At 41.0% G+C, this 27,292-nt stretch overlaps 1 protein-coding gene across 1 annotated transcript in view; it reads left to right on the top strand.

Moving 5' to 3' along the window:
• Window positions 1–8,670: 8,670 nt before the first annotated feature.
• The window catches only part of ZMIZ1 (zinc finger MIZ-type containing 1), a 222,854-nt gene continuing 204,232 nt past the window's right edge, over window positions 8,671–27,292 (top strand). The window contains 1 exon segment of the mRNA XM_065407792.1: window positions 8,671–8,730. Within this exon segment, the coding sequence (XP_065263864.1) occupies window positions 8,671–8,730 (60 nt within the window).

Raw genomic sequence — 27,292 nt, 5'->3', positions numbered from 1 at the left:
CCTGAGCACTCAAATGGGGGCTTGTAAAGGCTTGGTCTGTGATTGGAAAGTATGTTTTGAACCTATGGAAAGCATTATTTAATTCTGATGCTTATGAGTGATGGTTGTATTGGAATAACACAGTGTTTAAAATGTTGGAAACTATTCTGAGATTAGTATTGTTAAAGATGGATAGATTAGAATATGGTATCCAGGAATGTTTTCGGTATCTAGCATGCAAGTGGTTTTCTGCCCTGTTCCCCCCTCCCTGAATTTTAGGGGAGCATATTGCTGTGAAAGGAAAGTGCAGTGAATATTTTTTAGCCAATAAATAATTGGGTTTAGGATTCTTTTTTCCCCTTCTCCTATTTGTGTTGAATTGTTGTAACAAATTTATATTAAACGGTACACACTGTCAGAACCTGTTTGGTATTTAGTCTTGACATTAACGCATTTGATCAAACAGCAGTGTTCTCTCTCTGCATCTCCAAAGGCAGCCCTTTTTGGGAATAGCTGTCACAGAGTATGACTGCAACTCCTTAGCTCTCTATTTGCAAGCTCTGGAGGTGTGAAAGATGGCAGCGAATGGGGAGATAGTTAATCAATAACCACAAGGTCAGACAGACAGTGTCAGTTTTAGTGCTCCCTGTTAGGAAGCAGCAGCAAAGGATTTGTAGGGGCTTGTAAAGGCTTAAAGAAACACAAGACTGCTGTGTGAGAAAGGAATGGAGCTTTCTTGGCTTTAGTAGAAAAGGGAGACATCTGCTGGCTTGTCTAGGATGGGGTAGGGGGGCGGAAATTTGTCCAGTACTTTTGTTAATCAAGATAGACCTACACCCTAACTTCAACCCAGCTAATCAACAGGAAGGTTCTTTAAGTACTTTTAAATGAAATAATTTCATTTAGCATTGTTCTTCCTATTAATATAGATGTATACTACAAACCAACATATGTAATAGCAATATAGGATATGTGTGCATATAAAGTGAAAACAGTGCATGTCATTTCAAGGCGTGTTTCAGTAAATAGAGTACTTTGATATTGGAACAGCAAGTGTTGTGAAATCATGAATGGTGCTAAATCCTCCAGACTTACATGCTTCCAGCTTAATATGTAATGATCTTCCTTGGCCAAGTTTTTGTGCAGAAACTAAACTCCTTTTGTATAGGTAAAGCACTCAGTTGGCCTGCTCTCCTGAGAGAGACGGTATGTTAGGCAAATTAATTGTTTTTAACCCCCCGATGTGTTAATGGTACAATACAAATGTCTCGTCTTAATCATCTCTGTGTTAAACTACAACATCATAGTTTGGGCCACTTCTTTGCTGATGACTTAATTGATTCATTAGCCAATGTAATCCCTTCCCACCCTGTTCATAGCCTGGTTTGTAGCCTGATCAAAGACATTTATTAGATTAAAAAAAAATTCTCAGTCCTCTCTTATGACTTTCAGCATATTAGAGACATATAACAAATTATTCCATTGTATCTGATTGAATAAACAAGCATCAGTAGTACATAGCAACAGCATTCACCAGTTGTTTGTGCTTCATCCTATGCTACCATCCGATACTGAGGGGAGACAGGGTTATTTTAAATGTATTGTAGAATTCTTGCTTTGGAAATTGTTTTCTTTCCCTTTCTCGCACCTTGTTAAGGTTAAAACAAAGAAATGAAATACACCACACCAGTGTGATTTCTTTTCTCAATAAATTTCCCACTTCGATTGACTGGTTCCAAGTGGCTCCAAGTCCGACCCTTTTATTGATAACAAATATATGATTTCCCAGATGGTGGCTGCTAGTGTGCATCTTCCTTATACCCTCAACTTGTAAAATTGAAACCAAGTATCTTGACCTGCTGAGCTCTCACCTGGCAACATCTTTAGGCCCTTGTTCTTTGCCCCACGGCAGTTATTTTCTCTCCCTTTTAGACACTAGCTGTTCCTAGCACATACATTGTGGTGGATGTTCCTTTACCTCTCCGAGAGCAGATGGGATAAAAATCAATAGATGAGATGCAGTGAGTTAAGAGGAGTGCACTCCTGCCAAACTTCTTCTCCTTTATCTTGTTATCTATTTGTAACTCCATCTTTAATTTTTAAAACATTAACTTTAAATTCAGGTAATTACTTTTTGTTCACGGTTATTACTCCACTATCCTTATTTATTTATTTTATTTACGTTACCACTAATCTCTTGAGTCTAAAAACGCCATCTCATTTGTCAGTGATGTTCTAATCAACTGTTAGGTAATTACATGAATTAAGTAATTAAATTACAAAATGGCGTATTATTTATTACCCATCATACATGCTGACACATTATTTACTTTCGAGACAGGTTCTATTGCTCTATTTCTTCCTGTATGTTAAAGGATCTCCCATCTATTTGCTGAAACTAATCAGTTAGTAATTGTTTACAAATTGATCTCTTTGGTTTATATGCTGGGCCTATATGAGCGTAATGGTTCCCAGGCTGTGTACGTAAGTATTATCTGAGCCTCTGTGGTCTAGAAATCAGGCAGAAACTTACTGAATAGGCTTTCTTGGGACATTCCCAGTTACTTCTACTTCCATTGACCAGGCATAAGCAATTTCCTATGGTATTTCAATACTACTTGCATCTCAAAACCAGAAAGTGGAGTGGTATGAAAGTGTTTATGGGCACAAGCATTGAGTGAAGAAGGGACCAAAATTTTGATAACGTCTTTAAAAGGTTGGACTCAGGTTTTAGCTGATGACTTGGGTCTGCTCTTATTTTATGCAATCCAGTTTGTCTACTCTTTATGTTGTCTGATACAGTAGTGTACATGATGGTAGCTGCTTTGTGTGTATATGTAGAGTAAGGAATTTGGTCAGCAGCTTGAGTGCTCATGAAAGTGAGTGGTTGACAACATGTATTAGTGCCAGTTGTAAGACAAAATACGTGTCAACTTCCTCCCACCAATCCGCCAGTGAGCTTCATACCTGGGACCAGGAGTCTCAGGGATTCTACTCTTAGATGCCATTGACTCTCCACATGGCAATGGGCAAATCAATCAGCTCTGATTGTGTTTTGCCACCTGTAAAATATGGCTGACACGTACCTACCTTACAGGGGTGTTGCGAGGTTTCATGGATGTAAAGTGCCAAATACAATATTTTTGAACCTACTTGGCACCCTAGTCATTCTCGAGGTCACCAGCCAGCAATTCTCAGTTATGTCACAAATGACATGCAATTTTGAAGTTTGAATCTGTTCTGTGATTGATTTAATAGTGGTTCATGTCATAATCTACCATATGAAGTAGAGATGATTTAAAAAAACATGATTTTTTTCAAAACAACCATTCTTTTTAATTTTAAAAAATGTCAAAATTTTGAAATGTTGTTGAAATGTGTGACTTTTGAAATGTTTCAAACAGCTCTAAAGCTGATTAAAAACTTGAAATTTCTTTTACAGAAATGCTTTTTGAAAATATTTTTGGTTGAAAATCAAACTTTTGACAAAAAATTAATTGAAAACTCAAAATGTGGGGAATTTCAACCAATATAACAGACTATAACAGCAAGATGTGAAATTCCTTTTTCCAGTTTTTCTATTATCCACTACATAATCCCTACTTAAGAACATGCTTCTAACTGTAGTTCACCAGAGAAAGATTCGATACATTTAAGGTTAAAAAAAAATCATTGTCTAATAGGTCAATACATCTGTTCCTTTAAAAAAAACCTCTTCCCCTTTTGAGGCATCATAAATATGTAAATAAGGTCTATTTAATTACTGCCTGGGGCTATAAACTCGCATGCTTGCGGGGAGGAAAGGCAAGAATAATGTACATAATATTTTCTTTAAAAGAGAGCAGGTCTATGCCTCAGAAACACAACAGGAGAATATGCTCTCCGTGCACAGAACAATATAATCAAAGGGGAACAAGAACAGTTCTTTTCATCCTTGTAGATGGAGTTAGCATGTAAAACAGGTGTGTGTGTATGTGTGTGTGTGTGTGTGATATTTTGTTGTTTTTGAAGGCACCAAGTAAGCTTCCTCTTCCCCACAGCTCTGTTGATGCCCTTTAATCCTGATCAGCAGCCCCCGCTGCTGTTCCTCTGAGCAGAGGCTGCTTGTTGTGCCGAATCCTGCTATGGTTTGCTAACGTTGATATACAAGAGACTAGAATGAGACCCAACAAAGTCATTTTCACTTGTGACCTGATACAGCACTTAACTAAATAATAGAAGGCTAGTCCCATTCCACTCTGTTGGGCTTGCCCTCGCTTAAACACTGTTATTTTCAAAGTAAGATACAGTACTGTGGCTAATCTTTGGTGGGGTTGCATCCTCTTTCAAAGAGACATAAACTAAACCAGAAAACAGCACTCTTATTCCAGAATGAGAGTGTCCACACACAGAGATCTATTGGTATAACTATAGCAGTGTAATTATACTAGTATAGTCGTGCCTTTAATTTTTTGCATGTAGCCAGCCCTCAGTACCTTGGCAGTTATTCAGCTTTCTGTATTCTCTGTGCAATTTCATGTGCATATGCTATTCTTTACTTCCCATCCGAAACCATTAAGTGTTGCTATGGGCAATGAAACAGCTTCCATGTTACTCTCAGAGGTAGCTGCATGACTATTGTGGTTTATTTCTGTATGTTGTACAGCCCTGATTTTCCGAAAAGTTTCTGAGAAATTTACCGCTCTTGGGGAAAATGGGGTTTTGGACAAATGGGAGAGTAATGCACGGTTCAGGTAGCTGAGATCACCTTCATTTACACATGTGGTTAACTGGAAGTCAGATGATTGGAGGTGTATTATATACAGTTTATAAATCAATTTGTAAAATTATTTGCAATCTTCTGGCATGAATGGTACTACATAAATGCAAGTCATTATCTCTATAGAATCCCCCAGTCTCCCAACCCCACATTGTACTGCCAACAGCAACACAGGAGTTTTCTGTTGTTATTAGCTGACAGCTTCAGTGCCTGGTACATCCAGCCTTGCATCCACGGGAATCATTTTTTCTGGAGGTATTGGGGATGTCCTTGAATCTGTTGCCTGGAGTAGAGTTGTTTTTGAGATTGGATTCTACAGGGTTCTATAGTTGTGAGAGGGTTAATTAAATAATGCAAAAAAAAAAGGGCACTTATCTCTGTTCCAAAAGCAGCTTAAACACAGCATTGTGATTACTGGCTGGTTAAGAAAATTTCTACTGTTTTTGTTTTGTTTGTAAAGAGAAATGAAGCCAGTGATTTAATTCCTTAGTTATGTTTAACAACACTTGGGGGGGGGGGGGGGGAGAAGGGGCGGATTTTTGTAATATGCTCTTTTCCTTCTGTCCCAATACACAATTAAAATGCAGATAATGTATTCCAATTCTTAAGATGGATCGTTGCTGAAGTGGTGTCATGTCTGGGCTAGCTTATCTCATGATAAATACCTCTGCTGTCCACTGAAAGATTAAACGCCATGGCTACTGAGGTTGTTTTGGGGTCTTGTAAGCAGATAAGAATGTGTTACTCGTTTTTAATAAAATATATCAATCTGCGTTTTCTAAAGGGTCCTTGGTCTCTGCCATTGAGAAGGTGGCGTTGGCAAAGTCTAATAATGATACTTGTACATGAAACTGGCTTTACCATTCCATGAGTATTATAATTTATTGACAGGAGTGCTTTATTGAACCCTCTTGTGTCTGGAGTGTGGGGATGAGGCGCTTGAGCTGCTGTTGTAAGACCTCATTTAGCTGTCTAGCAGAAAAGATTTCTTTCCCGGAGTCTAATCCGGCAGGAGCCATGAGAGAACGTTATCAGTTAGGTACAGAAATCTCAGACGGCTCGGGTGCGTGGGACACACGCAGATGCCATGGTCTGGAATCCATCGTGCTGTGACAGTGATGCATTCAGCATCTCCATCCAGGGGAGCACAATTCCCTTTCTGGGGGCTGGGCATTCACACTGCAGGCTTTTAGAGGTGCTCTAATTGAAGGGCTTTAAAGTGCTGTGAGGTGGGAGTGGGGAAGGGTTTTAGCTTCCCTAGCAGAATGAGCATCAGAAAAATCCACCCTCTCTCTCGTGTGTGTGAAGACGTTCCATCAGGGACAGAGCTATGATAAACAAAACGAACTGCTAGGTGTAATAGGAATTAAACGGCAGACATTGGAGTGCAAACTTGGAATCCTGTTGTGCCAGTATAAAGTTTGCACTCTTGTAAATATGCCATGAGAATGTGTCTTGGGGTCTTTAAACCACGATTTGAGGACTTCAGTAACTCAGACATAGGTTAGGGGTTTGTTACAGGAGTGGGTGGGTGAGATTCTGTGGCCTGTGTTGTGCAGGAGGTCAGACTAGATGATCATAATGGTCCCTTCTGACCTTAAAGTCTATGAGTCTAAAGTCTATGAGTCTTGCAGAATCTGTCCTTCCCCTCTCATAGAATCATAGAATATTAGGGTTGGAAGAGACCTCAGGAGGTCATCTAGTCCAACCCCCTGCTCAAAGCAGGACCAACACCAACTAAATCATCCCAGCCAGGGCTTTGTCGAGCTGGGCCTTAAAAACCTCTAAGGATGGAGATTCCACCACCTCCCTAGGTAACTCATTCCAGTGCTTCACCACCCTCCTAGTGAAATAGTGTTTCCTAATATCCAAAATCCTAATATTCCTCTTCCCCTCCCCTCCCCCTGCCCCAGTCATTGGGTGTGAGAAAGCAGCTTCTTACAGTGTTCTTCCAAGCTGGCTATTACAGTGTTGCAAGGACAGAGAAATCAATATAGGCAAAGATCAGTTTTGTGACACAATATTCACTCCGTGTTCGCTTCAGAGTGTCATGAAAGGGGTTGGGAGAAAGAGGAGTGTGTGTGTGTGGGGGGGGCCCTCATCACCCTTCCCTGAGAAAGGAGTATTAGAAAAAAGCCTTTAAAACTGTTAAGCCTGTTAAGTACAATTATACATAGCTGGAGCCTTGTCACAGTTCTGCTTTTAAACAAATTACAGTGCATATCAGTTGATATTGTGAATTATGGACAGAAATTGCTGGTTGGAATCCAAGTTTCCATCTTTCCAAGCAACTGCTTTGCCACTAAAGTAAAAGAACAGATAAAGCCAAGAGGGACTCTGTTAAACTCAATCCACAGACAGTGCGCATGGGCTGCAGGGCTCAGTGGGTTACCTTTGTTTGTACTGCATTCCAGTTGGCCTAGGTGCCAAGCCTAGTTTTGACTACAGTAGTTGAAAGGTCAGAGCAAAATCCCAAGTAGATATTTATCCCAGTCTCTAAAATGGATGGAGCCATAAGTGGCATAGCCGACACTTTCAGCTGTGGGATGGGCTGAGGCAGAGATAAAAGGGATTTAGAAAACAGAATCCAGAATGAGATGCAGAGGTTACTTGCTAACCCAGTACCTTCCATGGCCCTAGCTTGGTCACTGATCTTAATTCTTTACTTACATTTCACCACTGCTGAAAAACAATTCTGTGCTGATATATTAATTATTTTGACCAGAGATGCTAATGTGCAGGTGCAGGGTAGCATGAAGCCTGACTCTGAAAAGGGGTTAACAAACCTATTTAACTCTGCTCCTCTTGCTGAGTGTTGATGGTGGGGCTAACAGATCACAGTTTTGCTGTTTATATCATCATAATTCCTTGATGTCGTTTCTCATGTGGTGATTTCCTAGTGCTATTCCCATGCAAATCAAAATTCTCAACACCTCTTTGAGATGGGAATATGCTGCTCATTTTCCAGATGCATAAAATGAGGCTCAGAGAGTTTGTGGCTCCCCTAAGGTTACATAGCAAGTCAGTAGCAAAGCTGGGGATAAAAACAGAAGCCAAGATTTTTCAAATGCGACTAGTAGTTTTTGTGGCTTAAAGAGAGACATCTGAAAAGATCCAGATTTTTAGAGGGTGGCTATTGCTCAGCACTTTTGAAAATCAGACTTCTTTAAGGTATGTCAAGATGTCACAAAATCACTAGTCACTTTTGAAAATCTTGCCTGAGTCCTGAATCCCAGTGCTGTGCTCACTGACACCACAACTCCTTCCAGAACCATTTTTAAATGACGTTTTATATCAAGGCATTCTTATCATTCTAACTGAAAGTACCGAGATCCAAAGCTTTCCTAACTAATACATAGGCAAGTATATCTAGGCTCAGTTGTGTAATCCCAGTCCTTATTTGCTGGCCATGTAATGGTACAGTGCATCCGAAATACTTGTGAGAGCGAGAGGTATTTTTTCCCATAGAAATAGAATGATGAGTCCTTTATGTTCTTGTCTTCATAAAATCCAGACTTCCTGGATGTTGCCAGCAGCTCTGCTGTTTCATTTTAGTGGCATTTGGTGAAGCAGTTCTGTAGTTCTTTGTGTAAAAGGAACCTTTGTCATTGGCTTCACAAAAGCTCCCAGTGGAGTTTGCTTTACCTAGCTAGGTGTCATCATGTGACTTTGGAATGTCATTGTTGAATTTAAAATACAGAGCCTCTGCCTGTGCATACCTTGTGGGCCCCCTGACAGTCCCCTTTCCCAAACCAGAAGAGAAAAAAATCATCCCCAGGAAGGAAGGTTAAACCTGTGGTGTGTAACATCCATGGTCTCTCTGACAGTAGAGTTGGCATGGACTTTGTTCAGTGATCTTTCCTGTTCTTTTTATCTTGCAGATTGAGGGATTTTAATGGCTTTCAGGTAGAAGCCAAGTGGAGACAATCAAAATGAATTCTATGGACAGGCACATACAGCAGACCAATGACCGGCTGCAGTGCATAAAACAGGTAAGCTGAAACTGGAGACTGCTACTACTAGTAAAGCTAGAGCAGCCACTGCATTGCATTGCCTGGCATGGCACATAGCTGCTTTCAGAGCCTGTATAATGATCATCATCTTTGCCTTTTTGTAAGGTGTGTGGGGGGAACGTTCTTATCTGGCTGAGTATACAAACGACTCCTGCAAGGATTGCCACAGATTTCAAACTCCCCAGAGAGTCGTCTGCTTGGGTTAATCAATTTGCTCCCTAGAAGCGGAGAGCAGTGAACAAACCAAATGAATGAGTTCATAGTTAGTAGATGTTTATTCTTAATGTGTGGGTTTTTTTTAAATGTTTCTTGCTAAGCTGAGTTTTAGGGACTGGAGACTGGGGCTAAATTTTCATAAGCATCTAAGACCCACATTCAGAAATGATGTAGGCACTTAGGAGCCTAAGTTTCATTGAAAGTCAGTGGGACTTAGGCTCGCTCCCATTGATTTCAGTGGAAACTAGTTGCTTAAATACTTTTGAGGATCTGGGCCCTAATACCTAAAACACTTTTGAAAATGGAATTTAGGCTCCAGAATCCCTTTGGGGCTTTGAAATTGTTACCCTCTCTGCATTACTGGGGGAGGAAAGAAGTAGTTCCAAATGCTTGTCTAATTGATGGCAGAAGCTGACACCATCTCTGCCTGCTCACTTCTCCTTGTGAGCTGTTCTGCCTGACTCCCGACCTCCAGCTGCATACTTTCTCTGACAGGAATCTGTCGCTGTGGGTGGGTGATGGTGGGGGTGCAGTTTCTCAATTTGAGATAAGGCTAAAGGTTGCTGTATTTTATTTCCAACCATGTGTAAAATGTATTCGGGAGATCTCTTAACCCAACTGGATCCAGGAGATGAACTCTAAAATATCACTTATTAGAGTTGGATGAAATGTTGTGAATTTTTGTTTCAGTGAAATTTCAAATTACAACCAAAAAAAGGGGACACGTTTTTCATAACACTTTCCACAATTTTCCCCCTTTTTTGACCAGTTCATCTCTTGTACTACTTCCTGAACAATTTGGAACCATGATGATCCAGAGGCCGGTATAGATTATTTGCTTCCATTTTTTAAATTTCTGCAGGGCAGGGTTGGTCTCTATTATATGTTTATACAGTACCAGCATGATGGGGTTCTAGCCTCTAGGTAGTACTGTGATACAAATAATAAATAATTCTAGTAGGATCCCCGGTTAATGTGTGTGTTAACTAAGTATGAAATCTTGCCCTCGTAGCATAAAAATCTCTCTCTGTTAAAAACATACATTATGCTGTGGTCCTCTTTCCCCTCATAACTTTCTTTTGCCCAGTGGAGTGAGAATTTAGAACCCTAGCTTAAATCCTCATTTGAAGCTCAGTTTAAAGTAAGAACAAGTGGTGGTATATTGGCTACACCTAGACTTCTGAAACGTCTTCTTCTATTGCTTTTATCTGCTCCCTTACTCTTAGCTTTAGAAATAGCCACCGTTTTATAGCATCACACTATGCAGCACTGTCTGGTGTGTGGCTGTTAGCCAAGGATTATGTTTTCTAAGTTAAAGGATATTTTTTTCATACAAATCAATTATTTTAAAGCAGCTGGAGGCTTTGGTTCTGAAAGTTTGTTTATTTGCTAGTCTGGTGTTACTGATGTGGTGAGCTGAAAACAGCTGCTTTTGGGAAGGTTAGAAGATCGTCTAAAACAGCTGATTTCCCCCCCCCCCCCCAATTTTGAATAAGCGCAGATGCTGGGACAAATCCGATGAGTCTGGTTCATGGAATTCAGTTGGTCCAAATCCACTCCAAGTCAAGTGACCTGAAAGTTATCTCATAGCTGTACAGAGGCCCAAATGAAATTAAGTTGTGGGGCCTCAGCCCCGCTCCTTGGGGATAAGTATCCACATCCCCCAAATCAATCTTGTTTGGCACTAATTGGCATGCTTCCTGACAGTCTCAACCAAGAGGCCAAGAGCAGGTGGAGCGTGGGGAGCAACCTTGCTTTCCCAGCCCTAGAAGTAGACCTCCAGGTCAGGTTGAGAGAGACAGATGGGGCCGGATGGAAGATGCTGTTCTCTGTGTATTCCATGGGTAAATGAAGGGTCTCCTTTTCCAGAGGCACCAGCCTTTCATATGCACAGAATTCACATATATTTTTTGTAATAATCCAAGGCAAAACACAATGAAGCTTTTTCAGAAGAACAGTTTTTGGCTGCATAGTGGATAATTTGTCCGTTAATTAGTGCAATTTGGGTGCACTAATACTGCACCCAAACACTGTTGCTTTGATTTAGTTACCTAACCTGTGTTTCTATTTAGTGACCAGGAAGAGGAGGAAGGAAGGAAAGCCAGCAACCTTCCCAGCATTCATAGGACGTTCCCAATTGTGTGTGGAATGGAGGTTGTCTGGAAGATGAGTTAACAGGAGACTTTGTGTTCCATTAGAAAGATGTGTGCTTTGCGAGATTGTTAACACGTCAGGAGCACGAAAGGCAAAGCAAAAATATATATATATATTTCCTTGGCCTCCAGTGTCTACACATTTTATAACCTTGCTGCAGCTATTGGCCCATGCAACCAGACTGAGAACTGTCTGCTGCACTCCCTGCCCTTCACCCCAACCCCTGAGAAACACTATAAATGGTAATCCCTGTGCCTCTTTAACTGGATCAGGTTACAACAGAGGGTCAGCGCAGGTTTCTTTCTTCCCAGCTCTCCCAGTCTCTGAGACACAGACAGTCCTTTTCTGACTCCACTGACTCCTGTTTCAGGATCAAAGTTGTGATTTTCTCTTTATATTTTGCATTTTAAAAAAGGAAACAAAAACCTGTATATTGATCTGCTCGTGAGCAAATGAGGTGCATTAGTAACAAAAATGTTTCAGAGTAGATAAAACAGGACAAACAGCAGACAAGGAAATATATTAGCTCTTAAAAAAAATTACCAGCCTTCTGTGAAACTGTAACAGCTTGTGTGGTCTCTCGGTGTGAATACTATAGCATACATAGGAGTACGTTCTCTAAAATCAAGGGTACATTTTTTTTCAGTGTTCAGTAGAAACACTTAAGTGATATTCTTCCCTTGGTATGTACAATTAGTTCACCATGATACAAAGGAGAGTTGTGGGTGAACTTTACATGTTTGTTTAAATGAAGTGCTCATCAAAGGTGCAGGACTGATAGCCCCTGCAAACTGAAGTTCTCTGTTTATTCACAGAACACTTACAGCACAGACAGATCCCCCATACCATCTGGCTAATATAGCTTAGCCCAGGGTTTCTCAAACTGGGATCCGTGGACCCCTGGAGGTCTGCAAGGGTACTCCAGGGAGTCCGTGAGTCATACCTGGGGTCGCCGGCCCCGCTGATCAACTTCTCCCCCTCCCTCCTAGTGGGGTGGGGTGGGGTGATGCCTTGGGGGAAGAGGCTGAGCGGGGAAGGCTTGGGGGGGCTGCAAAAAATTTTAAATCAAAATGGGGATCCTTGGGTTACTGAAGTATGAGAACCACTGGCCTGACCAGCCCACGCAGTGGTGAGAGGGTAGTTTAGTTTCCATGTTCCCCTTCAGTCCTCTGCTGGGACTGCCCAATGAGTGCTCAACACTGTGGTGTATTTTGGGAGGCAACCCAGTAGCCTTATTCACACTGGTAACTTTCAGTAACTGCCAAACAACTGGGCTGGATATGAGCTAGCCACTAGGAGAATAAGAATAATAAAAGACTGACTGTATATCCCATGACCAGTCCCCCCAGCAATCCTGTCATCCCCATTGTAGTATTTGCTTTTTTACTCATTCCTCATAATACCCTTGTGATACTTCAGCCAAGTAAATAATGACTTGAGTCATAGCATTCATTATTTTTCTTAGGCAGTACAAGCAAATTCCAGGCCTCCTGCAAAGTCTTTGGATTGGACCCCTGTGGCCTTAAAAATGTCTAGATCCGAAATGTAGAGCTGCCCCAACCCTGAGACTTCCTGGCTGCTGTCTACTGCTTTCTGAACTGGCTCTGTGTGCATACAGCTTTTTATGGCTTTTATGAAATTCTTGAAGAGAGGAAGGTCAGAAAATCTTTCCATGTAAAAATTACAAGGAAATCACCCCTTTCAAAATACACCTGATATCTTGATACTGGATTGAGGATTGCCTTCATGATGCATGTTAAAGCTGTGTTGAAATAGCCACGTTTATTTCCAGTAATAGGTTAAAGGAAGTATCTGGAGGTTCTCTGGTATCTGGGGTATTTTGCTGTGGTGGGAATGGAGAGTGCTGTTTCCGCTGCATGTGTCATGTTACATCAGGGTGCACTGAGCAATATCACATCAAGCGATGCTCTATCACTCTGTGAACCCAACCTAATGGGAAGCACACATCATATTGCTGATTTCTAGAAACAGATTAGCATTTCTTCCCCTTCTCTTCAGAGAAGGAGCTTGCTGAATTGCTGTGGTTTGAATGCATTTTATTGCCTAGCTGGCCATTCGGCAGATGTATGCTAAAAAGTCTAATTGTATGTGTTCGTGTTGCTTCTTTTTTTCTGCAATTGCAAACTAACCTTGGAAACAGCCTTTTTCTTTTTCTGCCTTCAGTGCTTGGATTTTTTGGTAACTTGCCATTTGGTGGAAAGTTGGATTCTTCACATATTTGCATAACTTCTGTTAACATGAAAATCCTGAAACCATTTGAAAAAAAATCTTCCTACTTTCCAAAATCTCTTGTTGGAGATTAATGTCGGTGTTCCCAACTCATAAGCATAAAAGCACTACACTATTAACATATTTTTGACTGGTGTGGGTTAATGATGTAAAGGTAGCAATAAAGAAAGTTGCATAATTCACTAATTTTAAAAATTAATGGCATTTTGCCATAGAGAATATTTGGGCAGAAACACCTTCTTATTAGTGGTTGTAGTTCCATGTAGCTATGGTTGTTTTTTTAGTACTGAATTATCCAGTGGCTTATACCAATAAAGATAAGGTTGAAAAAGGCCCTTTCTTTACCTTAAAAAAAAGTTGTGTTATAGATTATTGGTTGGTCTGTCCATCAAAAGTGTCCTAGTATCTATCTTGCTCCTATCTTTCCTAAGGCCTGTATAGTTACAAATTCTTTGTCTGCTTCCCTCCTCGGTCCATTGGAACATCTCTCTGCTGTGGATAAATATGTTTAGGAAAAGACTTGCTTCCCTGGCTTCTCAAGACCATTTATAGACTTTATCAGTCAACATTTCTACCATCTTTGATCCTTCATCTTAGTAGGCTGCCTTCTGATGTGGGCAGTCAGAATGTGAGGGAAAGAGAAAAAGATGTGGCATGGTATGAACAGGTCCATGTTTGTGTCAAAGGTAGAATTTGAGTGGCTTGTTACTTGAGAATTGGCTGTGTTTATGAAAGGTGCAGCCTCTTGAATATGATCCTTCAACTTTTTGATCTGGGCTAGTGGTGAGTGTGCCTATTCCCCAAGTTCTATCAATTGCCTTATCGTAGCACCTGTTTCTAAGGGATGAGTGATTTTTCCATAGAGGGAATGTACTCTCTCAAAGCTTTTAATCTTTAAAGTCTACAATATCAGGAAGACTATTACTCTTCCACATAATTATCTCATCTGACCTACTGCTAAAAATGGCATGTGATTTTCATGGGTAAATAAAGGCTATAATTTTAACAATACTGGAAATCCAAAAGGCTATGGGTCAATCATGCACATGGAATTCTTTGATTAGCAGCTGGCCTTTGCTCTGCAATGAATATATGATACAGCTGGTAGCATGTCTCTGATTTTTGACATCCCATTTTTGCCTTGTCCGTCAAGTTGAATATCTTTACAGGAGCAAGGTTCTGCTTATTTCCTTTCATATGCTTATACATGTTAGTACAGTAATGAATCCATGTGCTTCAGACAATGGATACAATTAATATATTATCCATGGACAGCTCGATTAGATTAGTTCTGTCCAAAAATGGGGGGGAGGGGTAAATACAGAATAATTTTTTGTATCAATTTTTTTCTTCAGAATTTTCTTACTGTCTCTCTTTTAGCACCCTGATCCTTCCATTTTACACAACTCTGCCATTAAAACTGAAGGAGAACTCTGTCGGTGGTGGTGGAATGTGCTCTTCCATTCACCAGACAGGAAGGTCCATTCTCATTTATTAATGTGAAGTGCACCAAGACAGCACGTTGTGATACTGAATGCAGTTTCAGAACGTTGGTTAAACCACACAGCAGCATGTGTGGGTGTGCTGGGGCAAAGCTGCGGTTCTGAAAATCGGTAACTCCAGAGAGATTAAATTTTTAAAAAGGAACACAAGTTTTCACCATTTGTATGCATCTTCACACTGGAGTTTGTGTCTGAGCCTTGAGCTGCACCAGAGTATGTTGGTTGTTTGCTATGTTGTCCTTTGTTTTTCTCTAAATGATTAGTGTACCTGACTTAGGTCTTTGGGTGAGGGAGTCAGTTGTACAGCTATGGGATATATCCTGCTTGCTAGGTGAGAAGTTAGCCTGACTTTCATTTACTTAATGGTTCAAACCCAATCAATGTATGAATTGTTTAAGTCCGTAAATCTGTTATGTTGTTGCTGTTAATAACGGGTATTGTGTGGGCCATTCCAGTATTCAGATGGTAATCTGCTAAAAGTCTGCTGGTCAGATTTTTAAAAGCACAGAATTGACTTGGGATCCTAAGTCTTATTTTCAAAGGTGACTTAAGTACTTAGAATCTGAAATCCCATTAACTTTCAATGAGATTTAGGCCCCTAAGTGCCTATATCATGTTTGGAAATTGGGCTTAAGACCAGATTTGTAAAGGTACTTAAGTGCCTTTTAAAGATGCAGATAAATGCCTAGTGGGATTTCCAAAAGCATCTAGCATTGATTTCATTTTAGGTGCCTGAATACCTTTGAAATATGGCCAACAGACTCCTGAGTCACTAAGGCACTTTTGAAAATGCTACCCTATGTTCCTTTTTGCTCTGGCAAGTCCCCAGGTGTCTGTAAGTTTCCACAGATGCTTATTGGCATGTCTCTACAGAGTGTAAGTGCACAGCAGGCTAGGGTGTAAATCTACAATGCTCTAGCCTGCGGCAAATGTGGATCCTCCTATTGTGCACTAAAAATTCCAGAGTCTGCTTCAGCCTAGCAGAGTCCACATGGCCAGTTAGTGCGTGGCAGGCCAGAGCGTTACAGATTCACATCTCAGCTTGCCATGCGCTAACTCTCCATATAGACAAGCCCTGAGAAAAGTCTCCCATCAGCCCTGACGTTCTGCTCTGCTAAGGAGGAGGGAAGAAGCTTTTATGATGCCAGTTGAAGTAACTTATTTTCCATCAGGTTCTTTAAATATTGGATCATGGTAGGGGGAAGACACTGTTATTTCCAAGCAGACATAATGGCCATTTATATTAACAGCATCACGGTGCTCCATGGCATAATGGAGCTTTTCTTCCTTAGCTGGTTAGGGCTAGCTGCCAGAGATCTTCCCGCCCTCCTCCCCGCATTTGAGCTGTTTGATTTCTAACTGAAAAAGAAGCTGATATGACAGAGTTGCCCTCCTCCCCCAAATGCATAAAACACAGAAGTACGTGGGGTAAGGAAGGGAGGGGAGAAGGGTAATTTCCTTGGGGGAGGGTCACTTCCTATTTGGATGAACTGGTTACAGAAGCTGCTGAGATAGTGCTGCTGAGACTTTGACTTCCAACAGCAAATGTTTTTCTTTGGGTGGGTCTCTGTGTCCTTAGCTGCTAATTACCTACCAGGAGGTACAGTTCTGCTACTCTGAGCATTTGAAGATTCCTGGTTTTCCTCTTCCCTTTCTCGCTATTTGTGGGAAGCATTATGGCTCCCAAGAAGAGAGTCAGTAGGGCTACTCAGGAATCTGAGATCAGAACTTTGGCGGTTACTCCGGTTACAAAGTTATTGCTACAGCAGTCTAGACTTGCTGAGACTGGAGTCGGAATCAGAGGTATGGTGACAACTGATTGTCCCTTCTTGGTCAGCCTCTCACAGCCAGATAATGAGGAGGAGGTGATACTACAAACAATTCAAGCTCTGGAGCAGTGCATTGGACAGGTAATGTTGTCTAGCCAGTTTAGCTTAGTAAACAAGCATTTTGTTTAACTTGAAATTGAAGCCAGAGGATAGAAACAAGGGAGCAACTAAAAGGAGAGCATCATTTGATGACTCAGCGGGATATGAGGGTTATTTAGGGGCATATCGTAACAGGCTCAGCCCTGTGGCACAAGTAACTGAGGAGACCTCCAAGTGTCATGGTCTTTAGGGACACTGCATTCCTGTTCTAGCTCAGGAACTCCAGGGCCAGCCTGCTTTCCCCTTTGGCAGCAGGCTTGGAAGGGAGAGGATGTCTTAACGGTCAGTTTCTCTCTATTCCTGTCTGAAAGCAGAAGTAAGATTCAGAAGCAACAGTGCAGTGCCTTCTAGAGCTTTAATTAAAGACAATTTTTCATTTCACTCCAAACGTGAGAGTCTGAAATGAATCCTGAAAAGGATTTTTTGAATATGATGTTTACTGGGATGCTTAGCTTATATAAAAAGCCAGGATCCCAAATTATTTATTACTTTGTTTTGAAGCAGTCCTACACTGAAAACTGTAAACACAGATGGAAGTGGGCAAAATGTATAGGACTGTAACTAAAAGAGCCCTGTCTATTGGAGGTACAGAAAGAGTAGAACAGACAAGGTATATGCCTACAAACTTGTGCATTCCTATCTGATATTGCTGCCTGCAAAACCTTTTTCCCTTCAGAATTATCAGTCCTATTTTTTCCAGAGGAGGATAGGGATAAACAAGAAGAGGAGAAGTAAAGTGGATGGTTGGACTCTAGGTTTCAGGAAGGTAGATGGCAAGTGTCATTCCTGTATCCTGGAAAATTAAGGACACTTAATGGTTCTATGGGGTATTTGTCTTCTGTTTGTGGTCAAACAAAAGTATTTTAAAATGTTTGTTCAGGGTTTCATGAAAAGGAAATTGATGATTTTTTAAAGACTAAATCGAACTCTGAACAGCTGCCTGCAATGCCAGTTACAAATATTCTTCCTGAAACTGGAGTAGACGTTAATGATTAAAAAAAAAAAAAAAAAAAAAGTACTGAGTTATGAATCTAGTGGTATGGGGGATTTGACCCCTCAAAATTGAATCTCTGAAACAGTCATTCTATAAGTGATCATAATGTGAGAAATTAAGTTAAATTTATCAGGTTATGATTTGGAACAAATTTTGAACATTCAGATGTCTTGTGTTGTTTCTCAGGGTAATCATCACTGAATGCTCCTTCATACTGGAAATTGTAAAATTGCTGTTGGCGATGGAACTTTTAATTTCCAATGTTAGTTGTAGCCTTCAGGTTGGCCATTTAAGACAATGAAGAAGTTAATCAATTACATGTGCCTCTTCCTATATGTGGCCCTTCCTAAATATAACCCAGAAGCTTTCTGAATGCATGTTTATCTTTATTGCAATGAGTATTGCAAATTTCATCTTTCCTAGGAATACTGAAAAATCATTCCCATGCAGACATTTTATGTACGAATTTGAAACATGTTAACAATGTATATTTTGCTGATGGGGGCTGGTGAGAATAGGACATGTTTGGATGTATGTGCCGTTAGAGTGGCATCAGTTCTATTCATTCTATATGGACTATGAGATTAAAATAATAAAGCTAAAACACTGAAATACAAGGAAGACACATGATAAATATTTAAGTGTTCAGTAAATGAGTAAAAAACCTTTGAAAAAGTACATGTCAAACCCAATACAGTATATGTAATTTGACTGTTGGCTGTGGATTTCTTATTGTTTTTTAAGAAAATCTCTGCCCTTATGCCACTAGAATTGAGAAAACAGAATAAAAATTGAGTTTGCTCCATTGGAAAGAGCAAGGAAATGGGAGTCAGTACTTCTGCTTTCTTTTGCCAACTCTGTTCTTGGCTCCCTTTGTGCTATTGGGCAACTCACTTAATCTCCCTGTGCCATGTCTTTAAATCAGTTTGAGATTCTCCAGTGGAAGGTGCTATAGAATTACTTATCAATTGTATTTTGCACATGTGTAACAATCTACGTTTTCCAAGAAATGTTCAGACATTACTTATGAATAAACCCAGATAATTCAAAATGCTGTCATTTCAGCTTCAAATTATATAATTGTTCCTAATGTGGAATTTTGCAGACCGAGGACCCTACTGACCTGTTGTCTCCACATATCCTATTTTAAAATACATTGCACAAGTAGTTTCTTGTAAACAAGACAAGTAAGCATGTGTCTGGAACAAATCAGCTTCCATCAATAATATCCATTAACAACTTTACCTGAAGTAAAGGTTTAGATTGTCATCCACATAGGGAGACCTGGTATATTTTGGAGGGAAAGACTGACAGATACCTTGAGAATGGTAACTCAGAACATGTTGAGATACACCTCTACCCCGATATAACGCGACCCGATATAACACGAATTTGGATATAACACGGTAAAGCAGTGCTCCGGAGGGGCGGGGCTGCGCACTCCGGCAGATCAAAGCAAGTTCGATATAATGTGGTTTCACCTATAACACGGTAAGATATTTTGCTCCCGAGGACAGCGTTATATCGGGGTAGAGGTGTATTTAAAAACTCAAACGGCCTTGCTAAATGGCACAGGCATTGCAGATGGAGGTTCCTATATCATTAAATTGGTCCCAACACCTTTGCTGAGGTTTTCTTTGTGTAAACATTCTGGCTAACTAGAGTGGGGCAATATCCAATATTCACCCACCCAGAATAGAAAGAGGTAAATGTTAGACTCACCCACCCATGGTGTTGTATTTTATTACAACCTTTTATATTGGAAATCAAATGGAGGAGAAGGGGGAGAAACCTATATAAAGTCCAGTATGAGTACAGATGTTTTCATGAGTGTTACTTAAATTTCACAGGAGACAGGATCTCACAGATCTAAATGGTTCGGAACCTGCCCTCTTAGGAATCCCACCCCTGCCCCCATATCACTGTTCTGGCTCTAGCTTGTCCCCCAGAATAAAACAGAGGGTGGTAGTGAAGAGTGTGTTCTATTTGAAAGCCCATTAGCTCTGGCACTCATTCCCTTACCCCTCCTGCTCCAAAATGGTCCAAATTTCTTGACCTTCTGGGGACACTGCAAAATCATACACAATTGATAGGAGCTGCTGAAGTTTTGGGGTTTTGCGTGAAATAGGAAGAGGCAGTATATTTTTCTATGTATTTTCTTGTGGGTATGTTAACTTATGAGTGATATTCTAAGAGACCGTACGTTTAATTTTTATTGGGGCACCTAGAACTCATGTACAGGCATTTTATTTCTAATATATTTTGGATGTAAATGTATAAGTATACATAAAGTTTTCCGGAAGTGCTATAATCCTAATTACTAGTGCCTTGTGCTAGCACATGTAAACCAGGTCAAGGTGGCTAGAAAATGAAATTGATCAGTCTAGTTTAATTCTCCAATATGAGTGTAGTGCACCAGTTAGACAAACTAGATTTCATAATTTTTTTGGTATTAATAACCTTAGGCAGTGATGCTTAGACATGAAGATGTGAGGAACCATATAATCATTAAAAAGGGTCCTGAAGAGCCACCAAATAATCGTGCCAGGAAATCCTAACTTTACATGTTGATGTTTGCATTGTAATACTGAAGCTTTGTATCATTACGCCTGGTCAGGAAAATATGATTAAAGAAGCAACTTGATAACTATGCTCTGATTATCTTGAGACTCACTGTGGCATCTCTTTCACTTGTCACACTCTCCCCCTCCAAGGTACTTTTCTCCTTTCTGAAGGAAGGATTCAAGAAGCAGTGTCCATAATGATAATCCAGATGTCCGGCACTTTCCATGGGGCCTTGTGTGTCATGGAGTGTTCTCATGATCGATATCGCTCTTGTTCCACCTTAGAATAGGCAGAAGGGGAAGCACAAATCAGGCCTTCCTGATGTGTACCACATTGATCTGAGAGCTCCAGGTTGAGTATTACCATTCCTCAGGTGGTGATGGTGACATGGCTAAAGACTGGATTGGCAAATGTTGTTGTAACTGGATATATGCGTTACTATTGAGCAAAATGAGCTGTTGCCGCTAAAGTGAGCCTGGTATCTCATTCTCATAGCCAGCAGAGAAAACAGGCTCACTTTAGCAGCAACAGCTCATCTTGGTCTTAAATTGCAAAGGCACGTTGGCTGGCTTGGCAGGGCAGAGTATAGCACAACAGCACCCAATAATTTTTGTTATAGAGAAGGTGCATTTGTCGTTTTCTGCCTTATTAGGAGACAAAGGTTCTATTGTAAATATTCAGAGTGTACTGCAGCTATTTATATACTAAGCATATAACCCAGAAAAGAGATGCAGCCCATGTAATTCTGATCAGCAAAGGCAGACAGTAATCCTCATTTCAGCTCTTTTAGCTTCTGCTAATGGTTTTCAAGAACAGCCTCATGATGAATATATTGCTGACACATAACATGGCTTTTTAAAGTAGGTGGACAAGATGGAGTTGCTCCCAGACACACATTATCCCCTACCCCCTCCACCCCCACTCCTCCTCCGCAATTCAAAAGCAAATCTTGTGATCACTAAATTAAGAGACCAACACTGCAAAGTACTTTAGCTGACATTGCTATTTAAATTTTGAAAAATGAATTGGATAAATTCTGGAATCAATTCTGCAAACATCTGTGTATCATTGTGAGAGTGGCCTTTGTTTTGCAAGTGATCCCCTGCCCACGGGGGCAATGTTCTCATGGGAATAGAATATTTAACATGAGTTGGAAAGACTCAGTGTGGGCCAGATTCAGTTCTGACCTACACAGTGGGGTCAGTTACCTGTTTGGGGACAAGCGGGTTGGAAAACAGCTTGTTGAAAACTTCAGAAAAAAAGGTAGTGAAACATTTTTTTCCCATGAACATTCTTTAGCTGAAACTTCACATTTTTGAAAAATTTCAACCACTCTATAAACTGAACAAAACCCAGCAACAATATTTGAAAAATTCTTTGTCAAAATTTCAAAATATTTGTGCAGCCCTAGAAATTGATTTGGTGTACACTGGCCATGCAAAAAAAAGAATGTCACTTACAAATGGTGGGGAAGCAAACGGGGCTTTGCAATAAACACGTTAGTATAAGGTTAAGAAACAGAAGAGGTGTAAAAGGAAAGCAAGGGGATAATTAAGCTTGGATGCACTGCTTTATTTGGTACACTCTCGTTGCTTTTCCCGTTAACCCATAGTATGGTCTGTTGATGTGTACATTGAGAACACTTTGCATGTCGTCTGAATTCTGCATCAGTATAAGTTACGCTGCCTCACTGATTACTATACAATTCCTTGCGCCTATTTTCAACCCATGTACACTGAATTTTGCTCAGAGATTTCCATGGGAGTGGCACTTACTTATCCAGGGACTGAATTGGACTCTGCTTGTCTGTGCTGATATTTTTCCTGTTTTCATTTAAATGCTCTGGATAAAGATGTTCTTTCCTTGCTCACTGTTTATTGTTTTCCTTCCCTTGAAATGGGAACTGCAAATACTGAAGTGTATCGAAGGCAGTCTGCTTTCAGTGTATCTTCTCATAGTAGCTGTGGATTTTATTCCTAGGTCTGTGGCCTTGTATGAGTCATTTAATCTGCCTGTTCCTCAGTTTACCCATTGATAATAGGGAGTGTTTGGAAGTTTAATAAACATTTGTAGAGCAATTTGAGAGCCTTTGATGAAAGATGCTCCATATAAGTGCAAGGTATTCTTAAAGACTAGTCGGAATGAGAAAAGCATTTGAAATTTGAAAAAGTTTATATCTGGATGCAAAGTTCACAGCTTGAACCTTTTTATTTGCCTATATATAAAACAATCTTTGCTACAGAAGGAGTCTGTAGAGCTATTCCTTTTAGAGAATTGCACTATGTATAGCTATATGTAGATAAGCACAGTTCAATTCCCTAAAAGAAAGAAAATAGCTCAATATTCCCCTCTATCCTCCTGAGGAAAGAAAGGACATTTTGATTCTTGGTTTCAGTTGTGTTTTTAATTTACTAAGTATAGTTCCTGACGTATACAGACTCTCAGATGTATAATCACATTACTTTACCATCACAAAAGAGAAAAACCACCTATTTTGGGTCATGGCTTTTTCCGTTTTAGAAGCACATCAGCAATTAGTGGCTCATATTTCTACAACACCACTTTAGTTCCGTAAGAGCCAATGAAGGGCATGTCGGGGAGTGAGAAAGGGACTTAATTCATGAATGAAGAACCATAGCAGTTATCCATGTATGAGAGGGAGGGGATCATGGCTGGGCTTACTCGCTGAGCCTCTTGAGCTTTTAGACTAATAAAAGGCTGTATTAATGAATTACCGTGAATGATCGTGGCTGATATGCAGGTCCTTTTCTTTTTGCATGTGGTGGGAATGACTTATCAAATTTAGGTCGAATAGCCACATATTTGTATGCTATACACAAAGAACTGCCTGGTCTCATATCAGTTAGTCAATGGCAAGGGTGTCTGAATGAGAGTTATGTTTACATTATTTAGACAGGCAATTTATTTTAATTTCAGCGTTAAGCTTGCTTTATCAAGTACACAGGACCACACTAATTCTGCTCCAATGTTGTTTAAGTTGCAGAGAATCCTTCTCATCTTTCCTGTTTGTCTTTTGCTGTTCTGTGTGTATTCAAGGCTGCAGTATATTTTCATTAAAGACAGCGAAAAGCAAGTCCAGGTGAATATTAAGATGTAGTAAATGATTAGAAAATGTTGACTGATTTTAGATAGAAATGATAGTTTTTGATCTTCAGCCAAAAAAGTTTTCTTGGCTGGTGGACTCTGCAAAAGCAGCTGGACCCCATATCTTCCACACTAAAGGAATAGATTTCTGGAGTGCCAGAGATGGAGAAAATGCTTTTAGAGATAGATAAGTTTGGCCAGATTGTCAGTTGGTGTTAATTGACTTCTCTGCAAAGGAACTAGGCCAATTTCAGTGTTGTCAACTCTTGAGATTTTAATATAGGGTCTCATGATATTTGGTGGATATCTTTTTAATCCCCAGCTCTTGGAGTCATGGGTTAATGTCCTAGTGTAGAAAAGGCAACGTATGGCTAGTTGGAGCAAGTTGATACTGTATGTCTTTTTCCAAGCAGTGAAAATCTCCATTTGTTGGTAGTTGTGTTCTTCTACTCTAATACAAAATTGCAAGGCTTCGTGTGGCTAGTGAAGCCAGAGACTAGGCAGGGGCCAAAGTGGCTATCCATGTGAGAAATGCAGTGACTGTAGGCCACTGTTAATTAACCTAGAATCTAGCAACATGGCTTAGCGTCTGTGTGATTAGTTACGTTATCATTCAGCAGTTCAATTAAAGCGAGACATGAGACACAGAGCAGACGTAACTGGGCAAAATAAACAGACAACTTGAGTCAGCCTTCATAATTTGGTGCGACATCACATAAATAAATGCAATAACTTGTTTAGCATAGTTAAGCAGTTTGCTACTCAAAAGCACCCTATTTGCATGACATCCCATTTGAGCAGCAGTTAAGCTACGGTAAATTAGTTCTGTGTCTTCAGAGCCTGGCATGTTTCAAAGAAAAGAAAAAAAATACACACACACACACCCCAAATATGCAAGCTTGTAAATTAAAATTCCACGTTTAATTTCCATAGCAACATATAAAAACACAGAGTCTGCACTGAGATTGTTTTGTTTTCCATATTATTGCTGTCATGTTAGTGGTGTCTTGATATATGCATGATAACATTAACCCTCTGTAATTACTCTTAATTTTGCACTGTTGTCCCAGAATTTACTGCATTGCTATATCTACAACATGTTGGTATACATCTGGGTTGTAATCTTCTATATTTAGAGGAGATACACCTGGTATCCTAGCCGTATTTCATTCCAGGTAACTGATTTCTGTCTTCCTAATTTTCCCCCCCAAGATTTCAGTTGTATAAGGCATACATTTTGGTGTGGGTGTGTAGAGAACTCAGTATATAAAGGGTATATGACTTTGTTTTACAGTGCTCTGGGATCCTTTGAAAATTTCAAATCTTTATTACATATGCCTGTCTTGCCCATATTTGTGCATGAACTGGCATATACTGGTGTGTGTGTGTGCAGGTTGATGTGCATGTGATTACATATTGTAGGTCAGAGGTAGTCAATAGGTGGGCTGCGGACCAAATCCAGACCACCAGATGCTTTTGAACGGACCCCAAAATCTTTTTATTTACTTAACCTTGTGGTTATTTTTTTTATTATTTTCTATGGAGTCTGGACCTTGACTATAGCTTGCCCAAGAAATGTGGACCTTGACCAAAAATAATTACCTACCCCTGTTGCAGGCCAACAGATGAGGGGTGTCAGATGTCAGGGCCTTGCAAGTTGACTTCCCATTGAAGGAAAAATCAGTGATGCAGAGTTTAGGTATAATCTTAATGCAGCTTCTTTTATTTACACATATATACCAGTTCCAAAGCAGAGATGCTCACAGACAACATATAGATAATCCTCTCTTTCAGGGATCTCAGCCCAACCACCAATTTCTACTTCCCAGGGAGCAACTCTGCCTCAAGAAGTTAGTGAGATTAAGGCAGAGAGAGAACCCCTTTGCTTCTTGCCATAGCTCCCCTGCGCAAAATAGTGCACCAGTAAATAAATAAATAAAATTTGCTTGCAAAAAAAAAAGAACTTGGGAGACTGGCAGCACCACCTGGTGATTCCTGCCCATAATAATATACAGTCACACGTTGCTGATCTTTGTGCCTTTGAGTCTCTCAGTTTCATTCAGTTAAGTCAGCTGGAGTCCTAAGAAGCACTTAATTATAACAACTCAGTTCTGGAAACTTCACTTGAAAGTTCTGATAGGCCAGGGGCGGGCAAACTTTTTGGCCTGAGGGCCACATCGGGTTTCGGAAATTGTATGGAGGGCCGGTTAGGGGAGGCTATGCCTCCCCAAACAGCCAGGCATGGCCTGGCCTGGCCCTGCCCTCTATCCGACCCCCACTGCTTCTCACCCCCTGATGCCCTCCCCCCCACCCCGGACTCCTGCCCCATCCAACTCCCCCATTCCCTGACGGCCCCCCCGGGACCCCTTCCCCATCCACCCCCCCCCGCTCCCTGTCCCCTGACAGCCCCCAGAACACCCGCCTCTGACTACCCCCGTCACCCCATCCAACCCCTCCTCTCATTCCTGACTGCTCCCCCCCAGGACCCCTGCGCCATCCAACCACCCCTTCTCCTGTCCCCTGACTGCCCCCAGAACCCCTGCCCCTGACTGCCCCCCCATCCAGCCCCCCCTCCTTCCTGACTGTCCCCCCGGGACCCCTGCCCCCATTCAACCCCTGTTCCCCGCCCTTTGACTGCCCCAACCTCTATCCATACACACCCTTGCCCCCTAACCACCACCCCGAACTCCCCTGCCCTCTATCAACCCCCACACACACACACTCCCGCCCCCTTACCGTGCTGCCTGGAGCACCAGTTGCTGGCGGCACTACAGCCATGCTGCCCGGCTGGAGCCAGCCCCGCCACCACGCAGCACAGAGCACCGGACTGCCCCAGGAGCTCGCAGCCCCGCCACCCAGAGCATTTCGCCAGGGTGAACAACAGGGGAGGGGCCAGGGTCTAGCCTCCCGGGCCAGGAGCTCAGGGGCCGGGCAGGAGGGTCCCGCAGGCCAGATGTGGCCCGCGGGCCATAGTTTGCCCACTTCTGTGATAGGTTGTGAAATAATGAAATTGTGATGTTTTGTCAATAGTTGTTTTCTAGTAAAATTAAGTAATACTGAAGATCAGTCTTGTAAATAACTGATTCTTACAGTGTGTCTTGGTTTGTTTGTTGCTATTTTAGATTGTGAGTTCCCTGCGACTACCTTGATACAAGTGTCTTCTGCAGTGTTGAGCACGTTGTTGGTGATGAAAAAATAAGTAACACGTATTTAAACATCATGGTTGTAGGTTAAATATTGTGGTTCTCTTGTAGAACCTTTGGGCTTAGAGCTCTGCCAGCCTGTTAATGTCTTGTGTGCTTATTGCATTAGATGTAATAGCCCAAAGTGAGTGCTGAAGTCTTCAGGTTTTTTATAGTAGTAGTGGTAGTTTTATATTAGTAGTTCTTGCATAAGGCAACATTTCCTAGGATGTAATCTCTTCTCCATATGTATGTTTTGATTCATGTGTGGTTTCCTTTCAACTCCCCATCCCCACCCACAGAAAACATCTTTGGTCTCTGTAATCCTGAGAAATTTCAGGCAAAAAAAAACAACCCTTACTTGTTTTAAAAATTATGTACTGAGAAAATTAGAAAAGGATGAGAAATAGGTTTTTGGCATGAAAGGCTTCATGCAGCCTCTATAACAGGTTCCCTACGATGTACAGCATGAACTTTCTCTCTTGCTCCAGAAACTACTCAAACATAAAGAGGATGGAGATCAAACCCATTAATGTTTTGGCAAGTTCTTTTCTTCCTTTAGATTGGTTGGAACTTTTGTCTTTGACAGAATTGACAAAGGCGGGGGGGAGGGGTCACTCATCTTGCATAACTAACGTATAAATT

Source organism: Emys orbicularis, chromosome 7 (assembly GCF_028017835.1).
Source record: "Emys orbicularis isolate rEmyOrb1 chromosome 7, rEmyOrb1.hap1, whole genome shotgun sequence".
Taxonomy (NCBI): Eukaryota; Metazoa; Chordata; order Testudines; family Emydidae; genus Emys; species Emys orbicularis.
This window is presented reverse-complemented; position numbering and strand designations above follow the sequence as displayed.